The sequence below is a fragment of the Hyaena hyaena genome, unplaced genomic scaffold (assembly GCF_003009895.1).
Source record: "Hyaena hyaena isolate Hyena2069 unplaced genomic scaffold, ASM300989v1 scaffold_38, whole genome shotgun sequence".
In the NCBI taxonomy this organism is placed as follows: Eukaryota; Metazoa; Chordata; class Mammalia; order Carnivora; family Hyaenidae; genus Hyaena; species Hyaena hyaena.
Genome location: NW_024080670.1, coordinates 2669018 through 2679995, shown reverse-complemented (window position 1 = coordinate 2679995; position 10978 = coordinate 2669018). Strand labels below are relative to the sequence as shown.

The 10978-nt window shown below is 58.7% G+C and overlaps 1 protein-coding gene across 6 annotated transcripts in view; it reads left to right on the top strand.

Annotated features, from left to right (window-relative positions):
- USP20 (ubiquitin specific peptidase 20) overlaps window positions 1-10978 on the top strand; it is a 41526-nt gene that overhangs the window by 21969 nt on the left and 8579 nt on the right. For all 6 annotated transcript variants that reach the window (XR_005527931.1, XM_039229588.1, XM_039229586.1 and 3 more), the window contains exons 9-15: window positions 1671-1784; window positions 2573-2651; window positions 5103-5550; window positions 5892-6032; window positions 6346-6461; window positions 6727-6899; window positions 7500-7594. Coding sequence is in view for 5 of the 6 variants with exons in the window: in XM_039229588.1 (XP_039085519.1) it covers window positions 1671-1784; window positions 2573-2651; window positions 5103-5550; window positions 5892-6032; window positions 6346-6461; window positions 6727-6899; window positions 7500-7594 (1166 nt within the window). In the remaining variant the exon portion in view is untranslated. The remainder of the gene's footprint in view (window positions 1-1670; window positions 1785-2572; window positions 2652-5102; window positions 5551-5891; window positions 6033-6345; window positions 6462-6726; window positions 6900-7499; window positions 7595-10978) is intronic.

Sequence of the window (10978 nt, the reverse complement as noted above, 5' to 3'; positions counted from 1 at the left end):
GCCCCCCCCCCCCCCCCCCGTCACAGCCTAGGAAGGTGACCTGGGTTGAGGAGCACAGTGCCTGGGACGATGGTCATATCCTGTTGTTTATAGGGAACCGTTTGAAGGTCCACGTTTAAAGCCCACCTTTAGGGAACCCTGGGGGGCTCAGTCAGTTAAGTAAGCGTCTAACTCTTGGTCTTGGTTCAGGTCATGATCTCACGGTTTGTGGGTTCAAGCCCCATGTCAGGCTCTGTGCTGACAGCTGGGAGCCTGCTTGGGATTCTCTCTCTCTCTCTCTCTCTCTCTCTCTCTCTCTCTCTCTCTCTTTCTCTCTCTTTCTCTCACTCTCACTCTCTGTGCCCTTCCCCTCCCCTGCTCGTGCCCTCTCTCTCTTTCTGTCTCTCAAAATAAATAAAAAAATTAAAAAAAAAAATACAGGCCAGTTTTCCAGTGAGTGTAGGACAGTATTTTGGAAGGGGTCAGAACATGGCAAGTGGGAGGAAGGAGGTTATGAAGTTGTGTGAGGTGCAATCCCATTTGGGGGAAAAATTAGTCCTTTCTGTCTAGGGTGGGCTGTTAAGTCGGTGAGGCCAGGGCGTTTCTTGTGCCCAGCTCACAAATGTCCCACCTGGCGGGGACTTGGTGCACATACGCATGAAGGAGGGAGGGGGCATCTGCATGGGAAAGTCTGGAACCGTCTAAGCCTAAATGTTCAGGGGAGCTGTCTTCATGTGGTGGGATTAAAGCCCCTTGTTGGTGTTTGCTCATCTAGGTTTTCCAGTCTGTCTACAATGAATGTGTATTTCTTAAGTAACGAGATATGTTTTTAAAACACGAGGGAAAGGGAAGATGCTGGGAGGTTCGGGAAGGTTCCCCAGAAAGTGCTGGCGGGTGGGAGCGGCAGGTGCTGGGCCCTCTCTTGTTGCGGCGGTAGCTGCCCCTGCTCCCTGCCCCCAGGGGCCCCAAAGCCGGAGGCTCAGTTATTATTATTTTTTTAATGTTTCTTTTTGTTTTCTTTTTTTTTTGAGAGCACGTGCTCACACGGGGGAGGGACAGACAGAGAAAGGGAGAGAGAGAGAGAATCCCAAGCAGGCTCTGAGCTGTCAGCGTAGAGCTCGACGTGGGGCTCGAACTCGTGAACCCTAAGATCACGACCTGAGCCTAAACCAAGAGTCTGATGCCTAACTGACCGAGCTGCCCCGGCGCCCCTGGCAGAATACTTTAAGCAGCAGAAATGTATTCTGTCTCTGCTCTGGAGGCCAGAAGTCCCAGGTCACAGGGCAGGCGGGGGTGACTGTTCTGAGGCCTCTCTCCCTGACTTGTAAGTGGCCACCTTAGGTGGGTGGGTCACCTTCCCTCTGGTCGTGGTTGTGTCCCAGTCTCCTCCTCGTACGAGGGTATCAGGCGTATCGGACTAAGGCCTACCCGGAGGACCTCGTTTTAACCTAATGGCCCGTTTCAAAGCCCTGTGTCCAAACGTAGTCATATTCTGAAGGGTCCAACTTATACATTTGGGGAGACACAATTCAGCGTGTGACAGGTGGGATCCTTCTAGTCGTCCGCAGGCCTTTCTGGCTCCAGGGGTTGCAGGATGCCCCCCACACGGGCCTTTGGCTCTCTACCCAGCTCTTTCTAACCCGTGCCGCGCGCCCCTCATTTTCTGACCCGCTCTGCCCCCCCGGCCCTAGCCCTCCGCTCACCCAGTTCTTCTTGGAGTGTGGGGGCCTGGTGCGCACAGACAAGAAGCCAGCCCTGTGCAGAAGTTACCAGAAGCTGGTCTCTGAGGTCTGGCACAAGAAACGGTAAGCGACGGAGCCCCTGGCCCCGGGCAGGTGCGCGGGGCGGGCGGGGGGTTTCCTCTCAGCCCTCAGGCAGGCCCCACCTCTGCCTTCGGCTGTTTGTGGTGCACCCACGCCTCCGCCGTGTATTCTCGTGGCCATCCTGTTGTACAAACTGGGGGAGACTGAGGCTTGGAGCGATTTCCGTGTCTTGCTCAAGGTCACTCGGCTCGAGGAAGGTGGAACTAGCGTTTGAACCTGGCGTTGCCCTGAGCCAGCAACATGAGATCATGTGCGCCGAGACCCAGGCACTCGCCGTGACTGCTCCAAAGTCCCAGCCACCACTGTACACGTGGGAGAGTCTCATGACTGGCGGCTGGTGCTGACGTGGCAGGGGGTTAGCTCCGCGCAAAATGAATTTAAAGACCAGAAGTTTGGATTTGACCCATTTCTCTGGGAAACTTGGGAATAATGTAAAATGAGCGCGTAGAAATAGACTAAGTGTGAGAGCAGATTATAAAGCAGCACGAGGCACTAGAATTCCAGGTCTCTCAGAAGCCAGGTTTGTTTTCTGCGTGTGTCCTTTTTCATGGAAAAATCTAGAAATCTTCACAACAGTTATCTCTGGGTTGGTGCTGTGGGGAGGTGCGAGCCCGCGGGGGCCCGGGGACGGGGCTCCTGGCCAGGTCAGCCGTTCCCAGAGTTAGAGCAGACACGGCACTGAGTCCTGTTCAGCCGCCCTGGCTGCCTGCCCGCCAACCCTCGCGGGGCTGAACAGGCCACGTGTGCTAATGGGCCTCCTCTCCCCACAGCCCAAGCTACGTCGTCCCCACCGGCCTGTCTCACGGGATCAAGTTGGTCAACCCGATGTTCCGAGGCTATGCCCAGCAGGTAGGCCGCCCGAGCTGCGCCGGGGACACGCAGGGCCATCACCGGGCCTGGCTCTGACGCCCAGACCGGCACAGAAAACACCAGCAGCAGCGTGGCGTTACAGGGCAGGTCCCCTCGCTGCCCCAGCCCTTCATGTGTGAGGACGCTGAAGCCCCCTGGGGCCCACGGGTGTCCTCCCCAGCTTGACAGGTACGGAGGCTGAGTCTCAGCCGGGCAGGTCACTGGCTCGGGTCGCAGAGCTAATGCGTGGCGGAGCTGGGGTCTGACCTCAGGCAGGCTGGCTGCGGAGTCCGTGCGCCTCAGCACCGCGTTCAAAGTGGCACACACCTTCTCATCCCCCCGATCGCAGGCAGAATGGCCCTTCTGTTAAAGTAGACCTTTGATAACGAGTTTCTGTAAGCCTTTGGAAATCAGCGATACTTCCCGTTGTGTGAGCTCGTGGGAGCACGGTGAAGCCGAGTGCGGCCACCTGCACGGCCCAGTCCCAAGCTGGGGGGACCGTTGGCGCGGCCGGGCCCCTGCCCCGGATGGCCCCGCGGCCTGGGGTTGCACTGCTGGGCTCGGGGGTGGAGCCGGGCCTGCCTGAATGCAGGGCCGGGAACGGAGCTGCGGTCGGGCCAGGGGTGCGTCCCGCCCTCTCCCTCGGCACCCCCTACCCTGCCTGCCGTCCCTTCCTGGGCTGGGGGCTGCTGGGGGCCCCTCTGCTCACACCCTCAGTTGGGGGATCGCCAGGCTCCTGACTGAGAAGCCCAGCGATGCCTGAACACCACCCTTTTTGGAAAGTGATCGGTTCTCCATGTCACAGTCCACCGTCTACCATTTATTAAGGTGTCCCCTCCCTGCCACCCCGTACAGCCCTGTGTACCCTCACAGAGCTCTCCTGAGATGAGCCCTGTCGTCACCCCGTGCTATAGGTAAGGAGCCGAGGCTCAGAGAGGTTCTGTACCTTGCTCAGGTCACACGGCACATAAGGGCAGGGTGGGACTCAGGCTGAGCTGAGCCATTCCTCGGGCTCTCCGTGAAGGCCCAGGGGGCAGGGCTGTCCGGCTGCTGCCCAGCACGCGCTCACACTCCAGAAGCATCCATGCCTCTGGTTTCTTCGGCATAACATGGGGAACATTTCCGAGTCTGAAACACAGACACAGGCGTGGGCCTCTGTTCATAGCTGGATGATGCTGCCCTGCTTCCACACACGGCTTGAAATTTTAGCAGCGTAAACACGGTACTTGTGTTAAAAGGAAGAACCAGAAAGAAAAGGCGGTGGCGTGTCAAAGGCCCGTTGCTTAGAGGAACCTTTCAGCGCCCCTGATGACGGGACCCACGAATCCTCCCCGCTCCCTGATGCAAGATAAGCTAGCGGTTACCCTCTCTGGTCATCGAGTTTGACACTTGGCCTGAGGAAATCTGTCCAGGGCCCTCCCTTCCCCCCAGAGCTGAGAGGACGAGGCCCTCTCTCCCCCTCTGTGACGTGAGGCTGAGGACGCTTGGCCGGGTGTGGCCGCTGCGTGATCCAGCATCGCGTTGGGCAGGAGTTGGGCCGGTGAGGGGACACTGCGTCTGAAGCCGGGCACTGTGAGGGCGGCGTGGCGCCAGGTGGCTCCAGCTGTGGGGGACCAGCCGCCGCCACCACATTGCGGTGCCTTCTGTGCGTGCGCCGCTCTCGGCGGGGCTGGTGGGCAGGTGCTGGAAACCTTGCTGCCCTGGCTTCCTGCTCGGCTTGGCCTTCTAGTCAGAGGTCAGAATAAAAGCTGTGACTTGAGGCCGAACGCGCCCAGAGCGGCAGCTTAGATGCGTCGTGTCCGTGTCTCCGGGGAGGTGTGATCCTACCTTTTGGAGCCCGTACCCTCGACCATGGCCGCGCTGGCAAGGCCAGCGGGGCGGGCAGGGGAGCTGGCAGAAAGGCCGGGACGCCAGGGAGAACCAGAGGAAGGGTAGGGGACGCAGGCGGCCCGGCCCGCCGGCTGGCATCACCCCTACACAAGTCAGCTGAGCCCTCATGAGCGCAGGCATCTTCTCTGTCACCTTCATCCCTCCACAGGCTCCCTGCCCACCCCAGGGGCCCCTCCTGTAGGCAGCAAGGTGACTTTCGGGGCCAAACGTGGCTCCTTCGCTGTCCCGCACGAGGCGGAGGCGGGGCTGCGGGTGCTTATGAGCACGAACTGGGTGGGGAGTCCCACGGGCCCCGTAGGGACCTCGGCTTTGCCGCTCGACAGCTGCGGGACTGGTTAGGGGTGGCTGAGCCTCTCAGGCCCCGGCGTTCTCGGTAGAGTGGGGGTTGGGACAGAACTGCCACAGAGGCCACCGAGAGGGCCGCTCGGCGCATCTGCACGGGGTACCGCTGGGACTCGCGAGACGGGCCTGCTGGGGTCCTCGGCCGCGGAAGCAGGGAGGTGCCTGCGGCGGGTCCCTCTGCCCCAGGGACGGCCCCGCTGACCCGGCCGCTGCTTCCAGGACACCCAGGAGTTCCTGCGCTGCCTGATGGACCAGCTGCACGAGGAGCTCAAGGAGCCGGTGGTGGCGGCCTCGGCGGCGCTGGCGGAGGCCCGGGACTCCGACTCGAGCGACACGGACGAGAAGCACGAGGGCGACCGGAGCCCGTCGGAGGACGAGTTCCTGTCCTGCGACTCGAGCAGCGACCGGGGTGAGGGCGACGGGCAGGGCCGCGGCGGGGGCGGCCCGCAGGCCGCGGCGGAGCTGCTGGCCCCTGACGAGGCGGGCCGCGCCATCTCCGAGAAGGAGCGCATGAAGGACCGCAAGTTCTCCTGGGGCCAGCAGCGCACCAGCTCGGAGCAAGTGGACGAGGACGCCGACGTGGACACGGCCCTGGCCGCCCTCGACGCCCGGCCCACCGAGGCCCAGCCGCCGTCGCCGCGGTCCTCCAGTCCCCGCCGGAGCCCAGGTGCCAGACAGCCGCGCGGGGACCCTGGCCTGCTTTGCCCGGCACCCCCGAGGCGCGCTGGCCCGCTGGCCTCTCCCACCCCCGGGGGTCCCACCCCCAGAGCCTCAGGGGCGGGGCCGGCCGCGTAGCAGGAGCGGACTCACTCAGCCCTGCGCCTCTGCTGGAAACCGGAGTGAGGACAGGCGTTCTGTGGGTTTGGTGGAGGCCGGGCGGGCACAGGTAGAAGAGGCGTGGCAGGCGCCAGCTCGGTCCCTGGGAGGTGCTGGCGGGTCCTCTTCCTGACCAGGCCCCGCAGTCGGCGCAGCCTGCTTGACCCAGCACGGCCCCCTCTCTGCCCCCAGAGCCGGACAACGAGGCCCACATGCGCAGCACCTCCCGCCCCTGCAGCCCCGTGCGCCACCACGAGGGCCATGCCAAGCTGGCGGGCAGCCCTCCTCGGGCGAGCCCCGTGAGGATGGGGCCGTCGTACGTGCTCAAGAAAGGTTGGCAGGATTGGGCGGGGGGGCTGGGCCACAGGGCGTCCGCACGCGCAGCCCGGGGCCGGGGTGCAGGCCGTGCCATGGGTGGCCTTGGGTGCGCGGAGTTGGCGTCTCCGAGCCCTCCTAATGCCACCAGGGTGCCAGTGGGGGCGCCTGTCTCACTGACAGTGCCCGAGGCGCTGGGCAGGGAACTGTGAACCCCACCACGTGATGCACGTAGGACGCCGCCCCAAGTCCCGGCCTAGCAAGCCCCAGCACCGCCCCTTGCCCCAGACAGGCCGGAGGGGCTGGGCCTAGTCCCGTGCTGTGCCCCCAGCCCAGGTGCTGAGCGCCAGCAGCCGGAGGCGGAAGGAACAGCGCTACCGCAGCGTCATCTCCGACATCTTCGACGGCTCCGTCCTCAGCCTCGTGCAGTGTCTCACCTGCGACCGCGTGAGTGCCCTGGGGGTGGGCGAGCCGCGTGCCAGCCTGCGGTGGCCCTGGTGCTCCTCCCGCAGGTCAGGGGCGGGAGGGGGGTTCTCCCCGTGACGTTCCCCGCCTTTCTGTAGGGGTGGCTCCCGTGTCCAGGGACTGGGGAGCAGACCCCCCGGCCCACGCCTGCCGTTGGGGGGGTGGCTGGGGCTCGGGCTGTGGCTTGTGCTTCTTCCGGGAGGGCAGGCCCCGGGGGTGGAGGCCCAGGCCGACCTTCCGCCCACAGGTGTCCACCACTGTGGAGACGTTCCAGGACCTGTCTCTGCCCATTCCTGGCAAGGAGGACCTGGCCAAGCTGCACTCGGCCATCTACCAGAATGTGCCAGCCAAGCCGGGCGCCTGCGGGGACGGCTACACCGCCCAGGGCTGGCTCGCCTTCATTGTGGAGTATATCCGGAGGTACCCCGCCTTCCCGCCTGCTGGAGACACGAGACCGCCCCGGCCCCGGCAGGCAGCAGGCCGTGAACAGCACAGTCCAGGTGTTTGCAAGGCCAAGGGCAGAGTCCTGAAGGGCCCTGGAAGCTGGAGGCTGCACAGGGGTTGGCTGAGTGGGGCGGGGCGCTTCCTCAGCCACGTGGGGGTGGCCTGGGTTGCAGGGGGCCCGTGGATCTGAAGGCGGGGGACGACAGGGCAGTCACCAGGTGGCATCTAGAAAGGAGGGCGGCAGCCGGAGAGCAGGCCTGACCCCGCGGGGAGAGTAGGGGCAACTTTCCAGAGCCCTTGCCATGTGGCGTGAGGCCCGCTTTACACCCACCTGGCATCAGGAGCCCGTCCCTGCCCAGACGACAGGCCGGTGGGATCGGGGCCCCTTCACATGTGAGAAGACAAGGCTCAGAGAGGAGTCTTTTCATTGTCCCCAAGGACACGGGGCTGCTGGCCGGGGGTCCTGAGTGTTTGCTGCCAGACCTCTGCCCTTCCACCCACCCACCAAGGTGCCCCCAGGTGTCAGTCTGGCCCAGGCCCTGGCAGCACCCCGCCACCCCTTTTCTGTCTCCGTAGGTTTGTGGTGTCTTGCACCCCCAGCTGGTTTTGGGGGCCAGTCATCACCCTGGAAGACTGCCTTGCTGCCTTCTTCGCTGCCGACGAGCTGAAAGGTGAGCGGACCGGGCTGGCTGGGTCAGCATATGGCTGGTTTCTGGAACTCACTGTCAGCTAGCATGCCTCCCCCTCTGCCTGCGTTCTCCCAGCCCTGCCCCCTTGGGGTTTTCTCCACCGGGTTTTCTTTAACAGTTTGGTGCACAAAAATGGTAACTGTGCTTGTATTTTGCGTTTCCTTGGTTGTCGCTGAGCTCGGAGAGTTTCCATAAGTGTATTGGCTGTTTGTATTTCCTATTTTGAAATTTCCTCTTCCTGTCCTTTTCCCATTTTTCCATCGAGTGCTTGGCATCTTACCTTTGGGAAAGCTCTTTCTCTTAAAAAAACCAAACAACTTAGTTGTGGTAAAATACACATAACATAAAATTTACCATCTTAACCATTTTTTAAGTTTTATTTAAAATTTTTTTAAGTTCATGTATTTATTTTTGAGAGAGAGAGAGCTGGGGAGGGACAAAGAGAGGCAGAGACACAGAATCCGAGGCAGGCCGCCGGTTCTGAGCTGTCAGCACAGAGCTTGACACAGGGCGCGAACCCACAAGCTGTGAGAGCGTGCGTGACCCGAGCCCAAGTCAGTCACTTAACGGACCCAGACACCCCTCCTCCCCTATCTTAGCCATTTTTAAGTGTACAGGTCAGTAGCATTCCCTGTGTTCATAATGTCCTGTAATCAATCTCCGGAACCTTTTTGTCCTGCAGAGAGGAAACTCTACCCCTTGAATGACAACTGTCTCTTCTCCCCTGTCCCATAGCCCTGGCGCTGATCATTCTTTCTGTCTCCATGAACTTGGTGACTCAAGGGCCCTCATCTAAGTAAGATCAGATGGTATTTGTCTTCCTGTGACGGGCTCATTTCACTTAACATGATGTTCCCCACAGTTCATCCGTGTTGTGGCGGGTGGCAGCATTTCCTTCCTTTTTAGAGCTGAGTAATAGTCCGTCTAGAGGCTACCTCTTGTTTCCCAGTTCCTCTCTCAGTGGCTGTGTGGGGTTTGCTTCTGCCCCTTGGCTGTTGGGAATAGTGCTGCGGTGAGCAGGGTTGCGCCTCTGTCTCTTCCAGACTGATTTCATTTCCTTCGGATAAATACCTAGACGTAGGATGGTCGGATCCTAGGGTAGCGCCATTTAATTTGTTGAGGAACCTCCATACTGTTTTCCACGGTGGCCACGCCAGTTCCCGTTCCCATCTGTGGTGCACGAGGGATCCCCCCCCACCCCCCGACGTCCTTGCCAACATTTTGTATCTCATTTTGCAAAATCTCTTTTGGAGGGGAGCTATTCTAGCAGGGGTGAGGCGATACTGCACCACGGGGGTGGATCTGCATTTCCCTGGGGTGAGCGACGTTGAGCCTCTTTTCACAGACCTGTTGGCCATTTGTCTGTGGTCTTTGGAAAAAATGTCTATTTAGGTTCTCTGCCCCTTTGTACACAGGTTATCTGGGGTTTTATTTTATTTTGTTTTTGCTATCTGTGTGAATTACTTACGTATCTTGGATAGTAACCCCTCACCTGATACGTGGTCTCCAACTGTTTTCTCCCGTCCTATAGGCTGCTGCTTTATTTTGCAAATTGTTTCTTGTGTTGCGAAGAGCTTTTGAGTTTGCTGTCGGCCCACTTGTTTATTTTTGCTTTTGTTGCTTGTGCTTTGGGTGTCCTATCCAAAGGTCATGGCCAAGACCAGCCATGAAAACATAGGAGCATTTCCCCTATGTTTTCTTCTAGGAGTTTCATGGTTTTGGGTCACATATTAAGACTTTAATCCATTTCAGGGTACTTTCTGTGTGTGGTATGAGATATGGGTCCAGCCTCATTCACTCCTTCACACGTGTGAATGTCCAGTTTCCCCAATGCCATTTACTGAAATGACTATCTTTCCTTCATCAAGTGTTCTTGGCTCCCTTGTCACACAGTAGTTGCCCGTGTGTGCGCAGGTTTATTTCTGGGTCCCCAATTCTGCTTATCAGCCCATGTGTCTTTTTATGCCAGTGCCGTACCCTTCTGATTGCTCTTGGTTCATAGTGTAGTTTGAAATCAGGACTTGGGACGCCTCCAGCTTTGTTCTTGCTCAAGATTGTTTTGGCCATTCGGGATCTTTTGTAATTCCATAATGAATTTTAGGATTGTTTTGTTCTATTTCTGTGAAAAAGGTGACCAGGCTTTTGATAGGGATTGCATTGAATCTATATACGGCTTTGGGTAGGGTGGACGTTTTGACAATATCTAGTATTCTGATCCACGAGCGCAGGGTGTCTTCACATTGATTTGGTCATCATGTAGGAACAACTCAATCTCCCTCTGTCACCCTTACTACCCTCCTGACACCAGACGCATGGTGCTCTTCCCCCGCCAAGCAGTTATGTGACACCAGCCGGGTATTGAGAATTCACCTCAGTCCTGACACTGCCTGGAGCATCGGATCCCAGAGGTCAAGGACTCAGTCCTGTGAGACTTTCCCTCTTCAACGTCACAGGTCCCGGCTATCACTTGTGCTTCTGACCGACTGGCTGTAGATGAAAGGTTCCAACCCTTTCTCCTTGGGTTTGATTACTTTGCTAGAGCCATTACTTAAAATGACTGGTTTATCATAAAAGGATGTCATTCAGGGGCGCCTGGGGGGCTCCATTGGTTAAGTGTTTGACTTCGGCTCAGGTCACGATCTTGTGGTCCATGAGTTCGAGCCCCGTGTTAGGTTCTGTGCTGACAGTTTGGAGCCTGAAGCCTGCTTCAGATTCTGTGTATCCCTCTCTCTCTGCCCCTCCCTCGCTCTCTCGCTCTCTCTCAAAAATAAATAAATGTTAAAAAAAAAAAAAAAATTAACTCAGGAGGAGCCAGATGGCAGAGGTCCACAGGGCAAGACAAGATACTCGGTACCAATAAGGGCAGAGCTCGCTACTTTCCCTTGGTCCCCACGCGTTCGCCAACTTGGAAGGTGGCCAAGCCCCATGCCTTTAGGATGTTTATGGAGACTTCCTCATGCAGGCATGATCAGTCATACACTCCATTTCCAGGCCCTCTCTTCTCTGTAGGACACAGGTGGGGCTGAAAATTCCAAACTTCTTTTATTGTGTAAATTTTTGAACGTTTATTTGAGAGACAGAGAGTGACAGAGCATAAGCAGGAGAGGGATAAAGATTGAGGGAGACACAGATCTGAGGCAGGCCCCAGACTCTGAGCTGTCAGCACAGAGTCCGATGCGGGGCGCGAACCCTCGGACCCTGAGATCATGACCCGAGCTGAAGTTGGCCACTTCACCGACTGAGCCACCCAGGCGCCCCTGGAAATTCCAAACTTCTAATCATGGCTCCGTCTTTCTGGTGGCCAGCCCTAATCCCGGAGCCATCCAGAGTCACCTTGTTAGGATAAAGGTCACCACCATCACCTAG